This window comes from Spinacia oleracea, chromosome 2, assembly GCF_020520425.1.
Source record: "Spinacia oleracea cultivar Varoflay chromosome 2, BTI_SOV_V1, whole genome shotgun sequence".
Taxonomy (NCBI): Eukaryota; Viridiplantae; Streptophyta; class Magnoliopsida; order Caryophyllales; family Amaranthaceae; genus Spinacia; species Spinacia oleracea.
This window is the reverse complement of record NC_079488.1, coordinates 36948163-36968230: the sequence shown is the minus strand read 5'-3', so window position 1 is coordinate 36968230 and position 20068 is coordinate 36948163. Positions and strand designations below refer to the sequence as shown.

General features: G+C 41.5%; 1 protein-coding gene across 2 annotated transcripts in view; it reads right to left on the bottom strand.

Annotated features, from left to right (window-relative positions):
* Window positions 1-19134, bottom strand: part of LOC110776030 (glutamate--tRNA ligase, cytoplasmic) — a 28408-nt gene extending 9274 nt beyond the window's left edge. The window contains exons 1-3 of one of the 2 annotated variants that reach the window (XM_056836708.1): window positions 18999-19134; window positions 17188-18140; window positions 16883-16943 (exon numbers count right to left, since the gene is read on the bottom strand). In XM_056836708.1, coding sequence (XP_056692686.1) covers window positions 16929-16943; window positions 17188-18126 — 954 coding nt within the window. In that variant the 5' untranslated portion in view covers window positions 18127-18140; window positions 18999-19134 and the 3' untranslated portion in view covers window positions 16883-16928. Of the gene's footprint in view, window positions 1-16882; window positions 16944-17045; window positions 18141-18998 lie in introns of those variants that run through there. The other variant, XM_021983121.2, reaches the window with a different exon arrangement.
* Between the last annotated feature and the right edge of the window lie 934 nt (window positions 19135-20068).

The window sequence follows — 20068 nt, the reverse complement described above, 5'->3', positions numbered from 1 at the left end:
TTTTCCGAGCGAGGGACTTGCCTTACTTCAAAACTTTTCAGTGGCTCTACTTCCTGATGGACGGCCTGCATGTATTTGACCATAGTCGGATCCCTAGCTTCGTAGGTCCCATTAACTTGGCTCACAATCAGTTGGGATTCAGATAGTGCTACAATCTCCTCGGCGCCTGCCGCCTTACACATTTTAATGCCACAAAGCAGGGCTTCATATTCGGCTTCATTATTTGACGCCTGGAAGTTAAATCGCATAGCATACTCAAAAGTATCTCCTTCTGGGGAGTGACAGATTATCCCAGCTCCACATCCATTCTGTGTGGATGAGCCGTCTACATACACTGTCCACACCGTGTTTGTATTCTTGGCAAAGTCTGGTCTCGTCATTTCAACAATAAAGTCGGCACATGCCTGCCCCTTGACAGCTTTCCTCGGCTCATAGGTGATATCAAAGGCGTTCAGCTCTATTGCCCAATTCAGCATTCGTCCTGACGCCTCCAGCTTTGTGAAGGGCAGTTTGAGCGGTTGATCTGTGTAGACCACTATTTTGTGAGCTAAGAAATAAGGACGGAGCTTTTTGCTGGCCATGAACAGAGCTAAGCCAAACTTTTCCACATTAGGGTATCTAATGAAGGAAATAATGCCCTTGGTCCAAGTATGCATTCTATGATAAGTCTAATAAATGCGGTTCAGTATTAATTAACAAGTTAATAATTCAGTGAGATCAAGTGAGCTGAATGCCTAGCTAGAGGCCGCTTCAGTTCAAGTGGAATTAATGATATTAATCCACAGCTTACTCTTGACTGAACCCGTAGGGTCACACAAATAGTACGTAAACGGATCAAGTATCTAATGTCTTTAAATACTCCATCTATGAATATTCGGAATCGACGGATCTTGGTTTCAGTGGGAGCTGAGATCGTCACAGGCATGAAATGAATACTCCGGAAACGATGATATTGCCGGAAACGGAAATATGGATCGTATCGGAAATATAAATATTATCCAAGTCGTAGATGTTGCCGGAAACGGAAACATGGTACGTATCGGAAAATATTATCGGAAATGGAAATATTGCCAGAATCGGAAATATTGCCGGAAACGGAAATATTGTCAGAATCGAAAATATTATCGGAATCGGAAAATAATTCCGGAAACGGAAATATTAAATATTTGTTCGAAACGGAAATTAATTCCGGAATCGGAAATATTAAATATTGTTCGTATCGGAAATGAATTCCGGAATCGAAAATTTAATCGGAAGCGTATCGTACGAATAAGCATCGGACGAGGCCTGCCGGACGAGGGCCCAGCACGAAGCCAGGCCATCGCCCAGCAAGCCAAGCGCGCCACACGAACAGCCAAGGCCACGCCAGGCCCAGCGCAAGGCCAGGCCCAGCAGGCCGAGGCAGCGCGCACAGCGCGCGCAGCGCGCGCAGGAGATACGTGGGCTTGTAGCTCGCGTAGGCCTCGCTGCGTGGGCTGCTGCTCGCACGCACGCGCATGGGCGGCCCATCGTGGCTGCCGTGTGTGTGTGCGTGAGTGTTTGTGTTCATGCACGATTCCTAAAACATGCAGAGTTCGGTTAATGATTAAATTCCTAATTCTATTAGATAAATTAATTAATTAGAGTTCTTATAGGATTCTAGGTTTAATTATATCTGAATAGGATTCCAATTCCCTTTCCATACCCCTATAAATATGTGGCCTGGGTTCACAATTTATAACGAGTTTAAAGTATTCAAAGTGAGTTTTTGAGAGAAAAATTCAATCACACATCTTGCTCAAAAGTGCCGAAAATTCTAGTACCTTAAGGGCGATTCTAGTTGGTCAATCTTAAGGCGGATCCGGACGTGCTGTGGACTATCTACGGAGGGACGACACTTGGAGTCCTAAAGACTTGTTCTTGTTCGGTTCGGGCGCAGCTAGGGAAGGCACGCAACAAAGAGTATGCATCTAAATTATGCTATATGATTATGTGTAAATAATATGTATTCCTGGGTTAATGGTTGTTTCCGCATGATTTATGTAATATCATATGTATCATAACCTAACAGTGGTATCACGAGCCCCTTATTATTTTCATAATCTAATTTGCATAAACATGGTTAAATATTACAAATTTGCAAGAATTAAAAGGGGTGATTAATTTTCGTAATTGTTAATTAATTGCAAATTGCGTTTATTTAATTATACGTACGCAGTTTTTCGGCAGTTTCTTCGTTACTCATCCAAATCGAGTGATTTTTGTGTCAATTCCGCATGTAAAAGGCATTCTAAAATTTTGACAAAAATAGTATTTTTCTGCCGAACCCAGAATTCTCAAATTCGAAGCCTAACTATGACTTTTCGAAAGTTTTAGTTTTTCGAATGCAAAATTTTGTAAATTTAAGATGTTAAATTAAATGTTTGCGATTCTTGTTGATAAATCTTGAATTTTTGATTGACCTACTGTATATGTTTAACAAGTTTGAATGCCTAGCCTTGTTAATTATGCAATCTAATTTGTAATTATGATTAATTTGTTGAAAATTAGAATAATTTAGAATTAATTTGATTTTCATAATTAATTATAATTTAATTAGAAACCTATGATTAAAAACCACCATAAAAATTGTAAATTTATGATAAATTTTAAATTTTTATGACCTAGACTTGAATCCATGACAATCGGAAATCAATTGAATAATAAATTTTCGATTTTTCGCCCTAAAATTATGAAATTAATATTATTTATTAATTTGTCATTAATTTTAAATATAAATTTTAAATTTTTATGCGATTCGTTCATAAAACTTGCACGCACAAAGCAATGGACGCTTCGTGTTACCCTTAAGGGGTGTTGTATAGTGCGGGCATGCGACGACGAGCAAGGGAGCTCGTCGCCCGTGCGGCACGAATGCAATGAGCAAGGGCGTAGTGCACGAGCACAAGGCAGCAGCCCTGCCTTGTGTCGTGTGCCACGAGCTATGAACAAATGGGCATGGGCGAAACGCAAGCCAAGGCAGTCGCGTGTGGGCAGCAAGCGAGCTGCGCCACAACGCGCACTGCCTCGCGCAAGAGCGCGCAGCCTCGCGCGCAGCGAGCGCAAGCTCGCGTGCCACGAGCGCTGCGCCCAGCGTTGCTCGCGCGCACAGCGAGCGATGTCGCGCGCCTAGCGAGCGATGTCGCGCGCCTAGCGAGCGATGTCGCGCGCACAGCGAGCGATGGCTCGCGCGCACAGCGAGCAATGGCTCGCGCGCACAGCGAGCGCTGGCGAGCGCGCACTGCGAGCGATGGCTCGCGTGCGACGAGCGCTGGCGCGCGCGCAGCGAGCACCACAGCGTGCGATGGCTTGCGATTGGTAGAGCAGCAGCTATGCGACGAGCGCATGAGCTGCGCGCATATGGGCAGCAATGGCTGTATGCGTGCAGCCCATGGGCGTGCAATGCGTAGGGTGTTTGCGTTACGATTAGATCGTTTTGAATGTTTAATTTGAAAATTTCAGTTCACGTAATTTTAATTAATTTTAAAATTAATAATTTAAATTATTTTCTTGGATTTTAATTTTGAATATTGTAATTATAATAAATTTTATTTATTCTAATTATTTTACTAAAATTAAAATCATGAATTAATTTAAATAACGACTGAAATTAAATTAAACTTTTTGGATTCAATTATAAATTTATATGAGCTTTAAATTTTAATTAAAATTGTATGTTTCCGGTTAGACTAGAAATACATTTTTATGTTTAAAAGTTGTAAAGCATATGAATTTATTGGTTTAAGTGGGAGCGCTTTTTAGTCATAAACTCTTGATTAGGTCTACAAATCCTTAAGGTTAAAACAACTTGATTAGAATTAATAAGGACTGAATAATTGGTAGATTTTTGGTGCCCTTGATTAATTGCTGCAAATATTTACGTGATGCATAATGTGTTTTACTAACCAGCTAAGTGGGCCATTCATGATAATGAATGGGTGAATGGTATATATTGTATATGTACTGTTTTGCAGGTTATGAAGTGACTAGTATGGCCCAAATAGGATAGAAAATATGGTCTGCGTACCATTAATTTGAATGTAATTGGTCTAAAGTACCAAAGTTATTTTTCAATTCAAATATGGTCTGCGAACCATCAAATAGTTGTAATTAGTTATAGCTTATCCTATTTGAAGAAAATGGTGCCTCCCACGGAGATTTTCAAGACGGACTTTGAAGTCAAAGCTTCAAGATGAAGTTGGGCCATACTAGATCACATTTATCTTATGCATGTTTTAAGTTATTTATTGCTTTTAAATATGTCTTAAAATGCATGAGATCAAAAGCTTGATTATGTTGCATGATTAAGGATTTTAGTTCACTTAAAATCTAACCAACATAGTAAGAGCCTTAAGTTCCAAACTTAAAAATTGAGTTAAAAGGTGCCATGCCAAAATATACACTTGCTTGGATATCCTTTACATCAATCTAGTAATAGTTTTCGCTCAGCGAGGTGTTACTTATTGGTCCTAAAGGGGCAAGGTACACAAACAATTGTGAGTACATGTTAATTTGAATGTAATTGGTCTAAAGTACCAAAGTTATTTTTCAATTCAAATATGGTCTGCGTACCATCAAATAGTTGTAATTAGTTTAATTATAGCTTATCCTATTTGAAAAAAATGGCGCCTCCCACGGAGATTTTCAAGACAGACTTTGAAGTTGAAGCTTCAAGATGAAGTCGGGCCATACTAGATCACATTTATCTTATGCATGCTTTAAGTTATTTATTGCTTTTAAATATGTCTTAAATATGCATGAGATCGAGGCTTGATTATGTTGCATGATTAAGGATTTTAGTTCACTTAAAATCTAACCAACATAGTAAGAGCCTTAAGTTCTAAACTTAAAAATTGAGTTAAAAGGTGCCATGCCAAAATAACACTTACTTGGTTATCCGTTTTTCATCGATCTTAGTAATAGTTTTCCGCCATAGCGAGGTGTTACTTATTGATACTAAAGGGGTAAGGTACACAAATAATTGTGAGTACATGTTAGTTTTGGTGAAACTCAACGATATAAGTAAGGAGTCCTTTTATGTCGTGGAAAAATCGATAGGTTTACCTAATAAGTTCTTAGACGTACCTATCAACAAGAGTAGTTTCTAGATTATTAGCAAAAGGCTTTTGCTTACCTAAGATGTTCTAGGATTAAGTCGACAAACTGTGCTTAGTTCTTCAATGATTTTAGGATCTTGGAATCATTTTATTCACACCTGCCGGAACACATAACTTGAATAAAACGCTTAATAAACATTGAATTATGCATGTATGCTAGAATTTAAGTTTATTAAGAGAAACTGTGAATGGTTATTTATTTGTTTATTCTTTTCAATTGTAGTTTTTAATATGGCAAACAACAATTCATTCAACATTCGATCAATTCTCGAAAAGGAGAAGTTGAACGGGAAAAACTTCCTTGACTGGCAAAGGAACTTGCAAATAGTTCTTATGCAGGAAGAAAAGGAGTATGTCCTAGATGAGGCGATGCCCGAAGCTGCAGGCGACGGGGTCACTCAGGTAGCCCTCAATCGTTGGATTGATGCCAACAAGGATGTGAAATGTCTAATGCTCGCCACCATGAGTGCGGATCTGCAGAAAACGTTCATCAACTCAGATGCTTTCACAATCATCAGTGAGTTGAAGAACATGTTCCAAGATCTGGCTCGAGTCGAAAGATTCGAGACTCATAGGCAAATTCTTGAGACCAAGCTTAAGAAAGGTGAGCCCGTAAGTCCACATGTTCTCAAAATGATTGGACTCATTGAGAATATGAGTCGGCTGGATCAGCAATTTTCTCAGGAAATGGCTATAGACACCATCCTCCATTCTCTTCATAGCGGGTATGATCAGTTCAAACTGAACTACAGTATGAATAGTCTGGACAAAACGCTCACTGAGCTTCACGGTATGCTGAAGACCGCTGAAAAGACGCTCAAAAGTGATAAGCAGGATGTGCTTATGGTGCGTGGGGGCAAGTTCAAGAAATCTGGAAAGAAGAGGAATGCTAAGAAAGGTGGCAACAAGGCCAGCCCAACTAAGCAAACTGGCGCCAAATCTGTAAAGAGGAAGGTCAGTCAACCCACTTCTGAATCTGAATGCTTCTACTGCAAGAAGAAGGGGCATTGGAAGAGAGATTGCTTGAAGCTAAAGGAAGATCAGAAGAACGGAACAGTCGTTCCATCTTCAGGTATTTTCGTTATAGACTGTATACTTGCTAATTCAACTTCTTGGGTATTAGATACAGGTTGTGGCTCACACTTATGTTCCAATCCACAGGGACTAAGAAGAAGTAGAAAGTTAAGCAAGGGTGAAGTCGACCTACGAGTGGGAAATGGAGCACGGATTGCTGCATTAGCTGTAGGAACTTACTATTTGTCGTTGCCCTCCGGGCTAGTTTTGGAACTGGAAGAATGTTTCCATGTTCCAAGTCTTACTAAAAACATCATTTCAGTTTCTTGCTTAGATGCTAAGGGATTTTCCTTTTTAATAAACGACAATAGTTGTTCGTTTTATTTTAAAGAGATGTTTTATGGATCTGCTAGATTAGTCAATGGGCTTTATTTATTAGATCACGACAAACAAGTATATAACATAAATACCAAAAAGGCCAAAAAGGATGATTCAGATCTCACCTATCTGTGGCATTGTCGATTAGGCCATATAAACTTGAAACGCTTAGAAAGACTTCAAAAGGAAGGAATTCTAGAACCATTTGACTTAGAGGATTATGGTAAATGCGAATCATGTTTACTTGGCAAAATGACAAAGCAACCTTTCTCTAAAGTTGGAGAAAGAGCAAATGAACTATTGGGTTTAATCCATACAGATGTATGTGGACCAATGAGTACAAATGCTAGAGGTGGTTTCAGCTACTTTATCACTTTCACTGATGACTTCAGTAGGTATGGTTATGTCTACCTAATGAAGCATAAGTCTGAATCCTTTGACAAATTCAAGGAATTTCAGAGTGAAGTAGAGAATCAATTAGGCAAGAAGATTAAGGCACTGCGGTCTGATAGAGGCGGTGAATATCTGAGCTATGAATTTGATGACCATCTGAAAGAATGTGGAATTCTATCAGAATTGACTCCTCCTGGAACACCACAATGGAATGGTGTGTCGGAACGAAGGAACAGAACCTTGCTAGACATGGTCAGGTCAATGATGGGTCAGGCCGAACTTCCATTAGAATTTTGGGGACATGCACTAAATACAGCTGCACTCACTATAAATAGAGCTCCGTCTAAAGCTGTCGAAAAGACTCCATACGAATTATGGTTTGGAAAGCCTCCAAATGTGTCTTTTCTTAAGATTTGGGGATGTGAAGTATACGTCAAACGATTAATTTCAGACAAACTTCATCCAAAATCTGACAAATGTATCCTTGTGGGCTATCCAAAGGAAACAAAGGGGTATTACTTCTACAATACATCTGAGAACAAGGTGTTTGTTGCTCGAGATGGTGTCTTTTTGGAGAAGGATCACATTTCCAAAATGACAAGTGGGAGAAAAGTAGACCTCGAAGAAATTCGAGTCGAACAACAAACTCTAGAGAATGCTCAGGATGACATTCAGGATGAAACTCAGAGATCTTTAGAAGAATCTGGTGAGAATCATGGTCAATCTAGAAATGTTACCCCGCGTAGATCGCAAAGATATAGATCTCAACCGGAAAGGTACTTAGGTATTTTGACGAACGAGAGCTATGACGTTCTATTACTTGAAAGTGATGAACCTGCGACTTACAAACAAGCTACGACGAGCCCTAGCTCCAAGCAATGGCAAGAAGCCATGCAATCTGAATTAGACTCCATGTCTGAAAACCAAGTATGGGATTTGGTCGATTTGCCAGATGGCTATCAAGCCATTGGAAGCAAATGGGTTTTCAAACTGAAAAAGGACAAGGATGGGAAACTTGAAGTTTTCAAAGCTAGATTGGTTGCAAAAGGTTACAGGCAAGTCCACGGTGTGGATTACGATGAAACCTTTTCACCAGTTGCAATGCTAAAGTCTATTCGGATAATGTTAGCAATCGCTGCATATTACGATTACGAAATATTGCAGATGGATGTCAAAACTGCTTTCTTAAACGGCGTTTTAACAGAAACTGTGTTTATGACACAGCCTGAAGGTTTTGAGGATCCAAAGAATGCTAAAAAGGTATGCAAGCTAAAGAAGTCAATCTACGGATTGAAGCAGGCATCCAGGAGCTGGAATATACGTTTTGATGAAGCAGTCAGTGACTTTGGTTTCATCAAGAACGCAGACGAATCTTGTGTATACAAGAAGGTCAGTGGGAGCAAAATTGCTTTCCTAGTATTATATGTCGACGACATATTACTTATCGGAAATGACATTCCTATGTTGAACTCTGTCAAGATTTGGCTTGGGAAATGTTTTTCGATGAAGGATCTAGGAGAAGCACAGTACATATTGGGCATCAAGATTTACAGAGATAGGTCTAAAAGGATGATTGGACTTAGTCAAAGCACTTATATCAATAAGGTGCTTGATAGGTTCAAGATGGCGGACTCCAAACGAGGCTACCTACCCATGTCTCATGGAATGACTCTAAGCAAGACTCAGTGCCCAAAAACACTTGATGAGCGTAGACGAATGAATGGGATTCCATATGCATCATTGATTGGTTCAATAATGTATGCTATGATATGTACACGCCCGGATGTTGCGTACGCACTCAGTGCTACGAGCAGATACCAGTCAGACCCAAGAGAGGCGCATTGGACTGCTGCCAAGAATATTCTGAAGTACCTGAAAAGGCACAAAGATGACTTCCTGGTCTATGGTGGAGATGATGAATTAATTGTTAAAGGCTATACGGACGCAAGTTTCCAAACCGACAAAGATGATTTCAGATCACAGTCTGGGTTTGTCTTCTGCCTCAACGGAGGAGCAGTAAGCTGGAAAAGTGCTAAGCAAAGCACCATTGCGGATTCTACAACTGAAGCGGAGTACATTGCTGCACATGAAGCAGCAAAGGAAGCTATATGGCTAAGAAAGTTCATAGGTGAACTTGGTGTAGTCCCCTCCATTAAAGGACCAATAGCCCTGTATTGTGACAATAACGGAGCTATTGCACAGGCAAAAGAGCCTAGGCACCACCAGAGAGTCAAGCATGTACTTCGTAGATTTCACCTTCTACGAGAGTTCGTTGAAAGAAAAGAAGTCGAGATAAGCAAGATTGGAACTGATGACAACATATCAGATCCATTAACTAAACCTCTGCCGCAAGCGAAGCACAACTCGCACACTGCAGCTATGGGAATCAGGCATATTGGAGAATGACTTTGATGTCTCTGTTTAATGTTTTAAAGTTTTAGAGTTTAAATCTTTGTAAAACATTATTGGTTAATCATTCACAATAAATGAAAAGAATTCATTTTTCCATTTAATTTGTGGTTTATTAAATGATGAGTCTCTTCAATTTGACGATATATTCAAGATAGACTGTCAGGACCAGTCCTGTGACTAAGAAATGTCTATCAAGTGAACTTGAATGTCAAAGGTTGAAAATGGTCCCTAATCGGAGTTTTCTATAAAATTGGACGCATAGAAAACGTTAGACGATTAGAATGCAAGATGACTAGTAGTTATGTTTCTTGAACTATGTGGACATGGCAATGTCATAATCATTTGCATAGATACTTACTTTGGGAAGACTAGTATCGGACAAGACCTATGAAACTTTACTGTAAGAGATGAAAATCTGTCATAAGTAAATTTCATTAAATTATTAGACACTAAATCCTCAATACCTGAGTGATTTGAGATTACTTGTTTGAGAACTGGTTGCTTTGACGTTGACCAACCGTCGCACCGTAAAAGGAGGCTATAAAGGCAACGCTCAGGTAATCACCTATCAAACGAAGTCTAATCTCAAGATCGCAAGATTGGGATTGTCCTCCCATAAATCGGGATGAGATGCTTAAAAGTTGTACAAGGCCACTCGGAGAGCTAGAAACTGTGAAATGCATGGCCGTGCTCGGATGAATCATAGGCTATGATTATCTGTTTATTTGATCAGTTGAACTCTGAAACCGAGGAACACCTCTGGACATAATAAGGATGACAACTCTTACCTTATGTTCAAGAGCAAGCATCGAGCGACAAAGGAATTAGGAAATGCACACTTGTCCCTAAGGACAAGTGGGAGACTGAAGGAAATAATGCCCTTGGTCCAAGTATGCATTCTATGATAAGTCTAATAAATGCGGTTCAGTATTAATTAACAAGTTAATAATTCAGTGAGATCAAGTGAGCTGAATGCCTAGCTAGAGGCCGCTTCCGTTCAAGTGGAATTAATGATATTAATCCACAGCTTACTCTTGACTGAACCCGTAGGGTCACACAAATAGTACGTAAACGGATCAAGTATCTAATGGCTTTAAATACTCCATCTATGAATATTCGGAATCGACGGATCTTGGTTTCAGTGGGAGCTGAGATCGTCACAGGCAAGAAATGAATACTGCGGAAACGATGATATTGCCGGAAACGGAAATATGGATCGTATCGGAAATATAAATATTATCCAAGTCGTAGATGTTGCCGGAAACGGAAACATGGTACGTATCGGAAAATATTATCGGAAATGGAAATATTGCCAGAATCGGAAATATTGCCGGAAACGGAAATATTGTCAGAATCGAAAATATTATCGGAATCGGAAAATAATTCCGGAAACGGAAATATTAAATATTTGTTCGAAACGGAAATTAATTCCGGAATCGGAAATATTAAATATTGTTCGTATCGGAAATGAATTCCGGAATCGGAAATTTAATCGGAAGCGTATCGTACGAATAAGAATCGGACGAGGCCTGCCGGACGAGGGCCCAGCACGAAGCCAGGCCATCGCCCAGCAAGCCAAGCGCGCCACACGAACAGCCAAGGCCACGCCAGGCCCAGCGCAAGGCCAGGCCCAGCAGGCCGAGGCAGCGCGCACAGCGCGCGCAGCGCGCGCAGGAGCTACGTGGGCTTGTAGCTCGCGTAGGCCTCGCTGCGTAGGCTGCTGCTCGCACGCACGCGCATGGGCGGCCCATCGTGGCTGCCGTGTGTGTGTGCGTGAGTGTTTGTGTTCATGCACGATTCCTAAAACATGCAGAGTTCGGTTAATGATTAAATTCCTAATTCTATTAGATAAATTAATTAATTAGAGTTCTTGTAGGATTCTAGGTTTAATTAATTTGTATCTGAATAGGATTCCAATTCCCTTTCCATACCCCTATAAATATGTGGCCTGGGTTCACAATTTATAACGAGTTTAAAGTATTCAAAGTGAGTTTTTGAGAGAAAAATTCAATCACACATCTTGCTCAAAAGTGCCGAAAATTCTAGTACCTTAAGGGCGATTCTAGTTGGTCAATCTTAAGGCGGATCCGGACGTGCTGTGGACTATCTACGGAGGGACGACACTTGGAGTCCTAAAGACTTGTTCTTGTTCGGTTCGGGCGCAGCTAGGGAAGGCACGCAACAAAGAGTATGCATCTAAATTATGCTATATGATTATGTGTAAATAATATGTATTCCTGGGTTAATGGTTGTTTCCGCATGATTTATGTAATATCATATGTATCATAACCTAACATCTAACTTCAGCATTTTGAAGAACATGACTGACAAAGTATACCGGCATCTGTATTCCCTCCCTCTCTGTCAGTAGAACGGCACTCAACGAGTGCTCGGACACGGTGAGATACATGTACAAAGTCTCTCCTAGCAAGGGACTAACAAGACGAGGCAAGGTATGCAAGTGCTCCTTTAATCTGACCAATGCCACCTCGGCCTCGTCCGACCATACAAACTTGGCCTTCTTTCTGACAGACCTAAAAAAGTAGTGGCACTTGTCTCCAGCCCTGGAAAGGAATCTGCCCAGGGCGGCCAAGCAACCTGTGAGCCGCTGGACCTCCTTCACTGTCTTTGGTGAGCTCATATCAATTACTGCCTGGATTTTGTCTGGGTTGGCTTCAATTCCTCTTTCATCAATCAAGAAACCTAAGAATTTGCCTGCCGTCACCCCGAACACACATTTCTTAGGATTCAACCTCATGTTGTAAGCTCGAATAGTCTCAAATGTCTCCCTGAGATCAGTTATGTGCGCCGCCCTCAGCTTAGTTTTTACGATCATATCATCAATATAAGCTTCAATATTTCTGCCGAGCTGCTTAATGAACACAGTGTTAATAAGACGCTGAAAGGTGGCCGGTGCATTCTTTAACCCAAACGGCATCACTTTGTAGCAGTAAAGGCCTTGTTCAGTAACAAATGATGTTTTTTCCTGGTCGTCAGGCCACAACGGAATCTGATGAAACCCTGAGTATGCATCCATAAAGCTCATCATAGCATGCCCTGCTGTAGAGTCGACGAGCCGGTCAATCTTGGGCAATGGGAAACTGTCCTTGGGACATGCCTTATTGAGGTTGGTGTAGTCAACACACATTCTCCAGGTACCATTAGGTTTTTTGACGAGGACCACGTTAGCAACCCAGTCGGGGTACTGACTAGGCCTGACGAACCCTGCCTCCATCAACTTTTGTATTTCCGCGGCTGCCGCCTGATTTCTATCCTCCCCATGGTTCCTTTTCTTCTGACGAACCGGTTTGAAGTTTGGGTCCACATTCAGCTTATGGACGGCCACAGCAGGATCAATACCCGGCATTTTGTCCACTGTGAAAGCAAAGATATCTTCAAATTCTCTCAAAAGGTGGACCAACTCTGCCGCCAGCGGGTCGTCAGGAGAAATCCCGATGGGCACTACTCTGTCAGGTTTATCTGTGTTTAATACCACATTGAAATGAGCCTCAACAGGCTCTGGGCGTCTCTCTTCCATGTGCCCTGCTGAGATAGTTAATGTTTCTTTGACGATCTTGGGTTGTGTGTCGCCACATTTTCGTTTGTTTCCCGATGTCCCTTTCTCTTCACTCGTCCCCCATGCTTCTGGACTCAAGGTGGTTAGGTAGCAATCTCTAGCTTGTTGCTGGTCACCATGTATAGTGCTGACACTCCCATCGTCACAAATGAACTTAAGAAGCATCAGATGAGTCACAATGACAGCCTTTGCCCTATTCAAGGTGGGACGCCCCAAGATGATGTTATATGCCGTCAGGTCTTTCACTATGAGAAAACGGACGTCCATTTGTCGAGATTCCTTTTTATTTCCCATCCTCAGAGGAAGGGCAATTATGCCGACTGGGTGGATGATACTACCTCCGAACCCTATAATGGGATAGTGGATTTTCTCAATCTTTGAGGAATCATGTTGCAGCCGATTCAAGCACTCTAGACTAATTATGTCCAACGAACTTCCTGTATCAACCAAAATACGCCTAACCCTCAGATTAGCAACTTTTAACTCAATTACCAAAGGATCGTCATGCGGGGTGGAGATTTTCCCACCGTCGGCCTCGCCGATTTCAACTTTTGGAAACGGGTCAAATGTGGCCTTGCCGGACAGCATCACTTGCCCCAATCGCTTGGCATAATCCTTCTGGCCCCTCATGGTCGGCCCGCCGGCGGCCAATCCTCCGGAGATGACTGCTACGCACTCTGGGTCGGTACGATTCCCATCTTCCTCCGAGGGAGGAGATTTGTTTTTCTTGTAGAAGGGTTTGCCAGAACCTCCCGTGTTCCTTCTGATATAACTCTTTAAGAATCCCTTGGCGGCTAGGCCGTCCAATGCCCTTTTCAAGCTCTTACATTCTTTGGTGTCATGCCCAATGTCACTGTGAAAGTGACAGTACAGTTTTGGGTCCCTGCTTTCTGGTGGCGACTTCATGGGAAATGGACGATCAATGTCATATTTGGACCCGACGTCCATCAGAATTGTGTACATGTCTGTGTTATACTCAAATCGCTCCCGATCATAAGTTCTGGACCGTTTCTGGCCTGCCGCCCCGGGAGCCCTGTCTGACTCTTTTGCAATAGCCCACGTTCCGTTAGGCCGGCTCTTCTTTTCGAATTTCACCTTTTTTGCCGCCGGCTCGGCGGTATCACTTCCTCTAGGATCTTTCGGGACGCTGCAAATCTCTGTTGCATGGATGAAGGCCTCGGCCTCATCCAGCACTTCTGGCATTGTTCGGACGCTTTTCTTTACCAGATCAAACTTGAAAGAGCCCTTTTTAAGCCCTCGAATGAAGTTATCGAATGCAACACCATCTGGCAAATCCGGAATTTGCCCTGCCTCGAGATTGAATCTCTTCACATAGCTCCTCAGAGACTCGTCTTTCCCTTGCTGAATCCTACTCAGATACATGCTCGTCTTCTTTTCTTCCTTATGAGCCATGAACCGAGTAGAGAACAATAGCTCGAGCTCCGAAAAAGAGCGAATAGTTCCGACTGGAAGTCTCTCGAACCACTTAGATGCAACTCCTTTGAGTGTGCCCGAAAAATACTTACACCGGGTTGAGTCAGTTGTTCCTTGGACATACATGTGATGCCGGTAAACCAAGAGGTGCATGTCTGGATCTGTGGTCCCATCGTAAGCATCAATGTTGGGCGGCTTGACTTTGGGTTCCCTCGGGGCTCTCATGATGGAGTCTGCAAAAGGGGTGGTGTGTCCTAGGGCCATGTTGGACACCCCCTCCTGAATGTGATACACAGGATCTTGACCCCTTGAGTAGGGTACCCGCTGGGAAGACTCGCGTCCGCGAGTTTGACGGGTTGGACGGGTGACCCCTGGGCGCGCCTGGCTCAGATGCGTATAAGTTGGATGAGGGAGAGGTCTATCCGGCATGACGGGGGTTGACCCAGTGTCAGAAAGTTCAGACTCAGAGTCAGGCAATTTCTCTGCGCGTGGCTGCTCACGTCCTCGGGACGTTTCTCCAATCAGCCGCCGTGGCAGTCGGCGTGGTAGGTAAGACATTGCCTGATTGGGCTGACTTGCTGGCGGCTGCCTCCTCAGGTCCTCGCCTGTCTGCCAGGTCCAGAACGTTTGGGGGGCGCAAAGAAAGTGTTGGCCTAGTGCTTGCCGGCCCCTCATGATTTGCAGCCACAGCAGTGGTGTAGATCAGCATACTCTTCTGTACCTCAGCATTAACTGTCTTTCCCATATCAGCTTGGAACTCAGCCAAAATAGCCCAAAGAGCACCCACAGAGACAGGCATATCAGGGTTCTCCTCTATTACTGTATCCGCCCGAGGATCCAGGTGTCCTCCAGGAGGGGTGCGATTGGCCTGGTCGTCCTTCTCGCTGAGCGCCTCTACCTCGGCAGCATAACGAGGGGTGTGCCCGGCCGCAAATATACGCGCGGCATCTCCAGTGATTCTCGTGGCCGGCGTATGATGTTCAGTCGGCATTTCTCTTTCGAGGGGTGGCCGCTCTACTCGCGTAGGCCGCCCAGTATCGTTGTCCTGTCGTTGATCTTCCATGTTACCGTACCTCCCCACAGACGGCGCCAAATGTTGTGGGGTTTTTCCGGTGAGATACCTAGGAGGTTTTCCGGTAACTTCTAAGGATTTCACAAGATTGTATTTTTATAGAGAGAGAAAGTAGAGAGAAGGCAGAGCAGTAATTGCTCTTGAATGTATTGATTGTGACCCCTTTTTCTAGGGAAGTGGGACTATTTATAGTACTAGGTTTTTGTGGGAATGACCTAATATTCCCTTTACATGATTGGCTAGGGTATGGGAGGAGGACATGTGTCCTTTCTCCTTACAATTCTCTGGCCCCCTTTTGGCAATAGTGGGCTGCTTGGGCCTATTGCTCTTATTCATGCTACTTGGAATACCTACTACTTAGGCCCCTTTTCAGGTATAGGTACACTACATACATTTATACACTCTTAAATACAAATACATATACATTGTAGATACGTAGACTGCTACCCATGCTGTGGAGTAGTCTTCGTATGGTTTCTGCTTAGGGGGCGTAATACGTGCCATGTGTCGCATCCTCATTGGTACACGAAGGCATGGTAATTTTGCCCACAACACCAGTGACTGTGAGAAGTTGGTAGATAAGATAACTGCTAGAATCAGGATATGGCAGTCAAGACACATTTCATATGCATTGCAGGTAGAATGATTCTCGATCATTCAGTCTTAATGAGTATTCACATTTACTGGGGGCAAATTTTTTTTGCTTCCTAAATCACTGCTACAGAAAATCAACTCCATTTGCAGAGTTTTTTTTGTGGTCAGGCAATGCTCAGAGCTGCAAATCAGGCCATGTCAGTTGGGAGAGACTGTGTGTCTCTAAGAAAGCAGGGGGGGCTTGGTTTCAGGAATGTCATGCTTTGGAATAATGCAGCTATAGGAAAACTAGTATACCATGTAGCTCAGAAGCAGGATTCTTTATTGGTTAAGTGGATGCACAAAGTGTATGTGAAGCATGACGAATGGTGGACTTATGAAGCTCCACCGAATGCAAGTTGGGGTGTGAAATGTATTTGTAAAGTTAAACAGATGTTGAAGCAGAACTTAGGATGCGATATGTGGAATATCTCACAGAAATACTCCATCTCTAATGTTTATGCAGCTTTACAGGGTCCTCAGCAAAACAAGCAATGGTATTTCATAATTTGGTATAGACCTACCCTCCCTAAGCATAGATTTCTGATGTGGCTTATAATGCAGAACAGAGTGCAGACAAGGAGTAGATTGAAACAAATAAGGGTGGCAGGGACTGATAGTTGTGTTATATGTGGTCTGATGTCTGATTCTCAGGCTCATTTGTTCGGTTTCTGTGATTATGCTAAGCAATGCTTCAAAGAGATTATGGCTTGGCTTGGAGTCCCATACAAAGCTGTGGAAATTACATTCTTGTGTACTTGGTTCAGGAAAGGGTACAACAGAACAAAATGGAGGAAGGGTGTTCTACTTGCTGCTGTTGCTGCTACTAGTTACCTGATTTGGCAGGCCAGGAATACAGGGCTCTTGGAAAGATCCATCCTCAGTGTTTAGTATACTGTAAAGAATGTAAAATACATAGTGAAACAGAGGACTACTCAACTCATAGGTAGGAAAGTAAATACAGAAGATAGAGAGTGGTGCGATAAATTGTAAATTGTTAAATTGTACAGATAAGGTGTTTTTTGCGCTTTTCTTCTAGCCTTCTAGAGGGTTTGTTCTAACTTCTAAGTAGCTAATACTCGTACATGTTTACTTTTGAACAAAAAAAAAAAGGTTTGAGCAAAACAAACGAGTAATACCTGCTCAAGAATGAATTGGATTAATGCCTCGATCTTAAGACCTCTGCGCACCATCCCTTGAATAGTTGGCAAACGAGGATCATCCCATCCGTCAACTCTACCATTTTGCACAAACCACAGATGTTTACGCTTGCTCATAAGCGTATATACCATACTCAATCTGCTAAACTCATAAAAATACACCTTTTTAAATCCCATATCTTCCTGAATCAAGTGATACTGATCATCCCGGTCACTGTATTCATTTGACCAAAGTACATGTGTTATGCCTTCCGTATTATCTACAAACGGACCTGCAAAATCATAGGTTGGATACAGTTTATACTTGGATCCAACACGATGATGGAGAACTGGATTGCATCTGTAGTACACTGGGTCTCTCAAGCATTTGTTTTTGTTCTGGAAGTCCAACTTCCCTCGAACACAGCACATAACCCCTCTATCAGATCCTGCAATCATTTCCTTCCACAACTCCAAATTCTCACTTACATTATTGTTCCTGCATTTTGATTCAATCCCTTTATCCCTCTCAAACCTCATTTGATCTACTGGTGTATCATCCACATATGCTTTCCCCTCACTGATTAATCGCTCAGCCATATCCTTCAACTGATCAAAGTAATTAGATGTATAAGTTAAAGTGTCATAACAAATGCCCAGACTTTTGAGGTCTTTGAGAATACCATCCACAAACTCAGTGCTTTCTTTAGTTGGGTTTGTGTCATCCATACGCACAATTAGGCGGCCCTCATACTTGTCAACGAAATACTTGTTTAGTAATACTGCTTTTGAATGCCCCAAGTGGAGACCTCCATTGGGCTCAGGAGCAAATCTCAGACAAACCTTCCCCATTTCAGCATTGGGAAGATCAATTTCAGGCCATTTAGAGCTGGGTGTTTTTGTGATCTCGTTACAGTCACCGGGTAGATTAATCGTCATTCTCCAAATTTGACCTGGAAGGATTTTTGTAAAAGACTTGAGCAGAAAATCATCAGCTAAATTTTTTTGATACAAAAGTCCTTTTACATAGGCTAAAAGGCTAAACCCTTTGAATATTTTTGATAAATTAGCTTGGCCAAAAAAATAAGCCTTGCAAAACCAATTTACTTGGGAAAAAACTATCCAATTGGGAGGTGAGTTATAATTAAAATTAATGTAAAAGTGGAACCCATGAATAGCAAGCTGGTTTGGTAAATTAACTTACCATTGGTTACAAATTATCTAGAAAGTAAATTAGCTTAAAATCTTAAGTGACATGATAACCTAATTTGACAAATAATTTGCATTGGAGTTGCTCTAACATGATAGTCGCCTACAAATAGTTCTACGTATAAATTGCAAAAAAGAATAAAAAAACCTAACAACACAACAACATAGGTTGTAATGGACCATACAACAACATTGGGTTGAAATTGCCCAATGCAGCCAAATTCAAATTTCGCAAATACTAAGTTGTATATTATGATTAGGGTTTGGTTTAACAGACTGTATGACAAATTTCGCAAATAAAATTGATAATACGATTTGCAGATTTTAGCCAAAAACTTGACGGTTTAAATGCAAATTAAAGCGGGAAAATTATCCTAGGGTTTAACAGACGACAAAACAAAATCATAACACCGATTGGAGGAAAAATCATGTAATCAACAATCAGGAATCAATAATTACGCGTAATTTGTGATCAATATTATCCCAAGAAATATTTGACTACAAAATTAACAAAACAAAAAAAAGGACAATTGGAAAGTTGAACGAAACGAGATGTGAGGAAATCACCAAGTAATGTCGTAAATTGTAGAAAGGAAACTTACTGCAAATACGGCGTAGGTTTTGGACTTTTAGGCGTCTGCTGTGGAGGCTTTGAGGTTGAAGATGATCGTCTTCAATACTGAGTAGTTGAAAGTTTGAAACCAGAGAACAGGGAACTGCAAAAGTAGCTCACGCGGGTTGTTTTGGGGCCTTTGGGGTCTTAAATGGGCTGAATTTTATGATTGTGTATTTGTGTTGTTCGCCAACTCTATCATCAAGCCCAATAACATTCGAGACTAACCAAATCGGGCCATCAGTAGGATACGGATTTGGTTTAAGCGGTTCGGATCCAATTGGATAATATTTTATGCGGTGTCATTGAACTATATTGACTGAATGTATAAATTTCTTTCTCCGGAGCACTTAATAGTGAAATATCGGTTAGATCGGGTCAGTCTTTTACATTCTAAAGCTAACTTAAAGTTATGTGATTTGTACTCTATTCCGTCAATATAACAAGACTCCAAATAAGTTATAAACATATTTTTATCTCTAATACGGATAACAAGTAGATGTGGTTAAAATTAATCAAGTGTATTTTCACAAAGTATGTACTTGTGTATTATGTGCTATGAGACAAAGGAAATAATAAACATCGATAAAAAAAAATTCTTTTGTTTTGTCCATATGAGCCAAAAGCATTATAGAGGAGTGGGAGTTGAACATATTCCCTCCGAACTTAAATGTTATTCCCGTTTGTCATTTTACGCGGTTATTAAGGAAAAAGAAATATTATAAGATTAACTATTATTTATGTAGTTTTATGGGGAATTGTTGCTTTTTGATTCCATTTTCACAAGAAAACAAAATAGTTGAACCAATAGAATTTAAGGAATAAAAATGCCAACTCATTAATCCATCCAAACTTCAACCAACCAATGAGACTACAAGGTTTTTTATTGATAAACCAATAGAATTACAAAGTTAAAATTACAAGGAAGAGATTAATAAGGAAATAAAAGAAATGGGAAGATTATTTTGGGACACTAAAAAAGGAAACGGGAATAACATTTAGATTCGGAGGGAGTATAATCTAGGAGTATGATACACGGATTTCAGTCTTTTTTTCAGG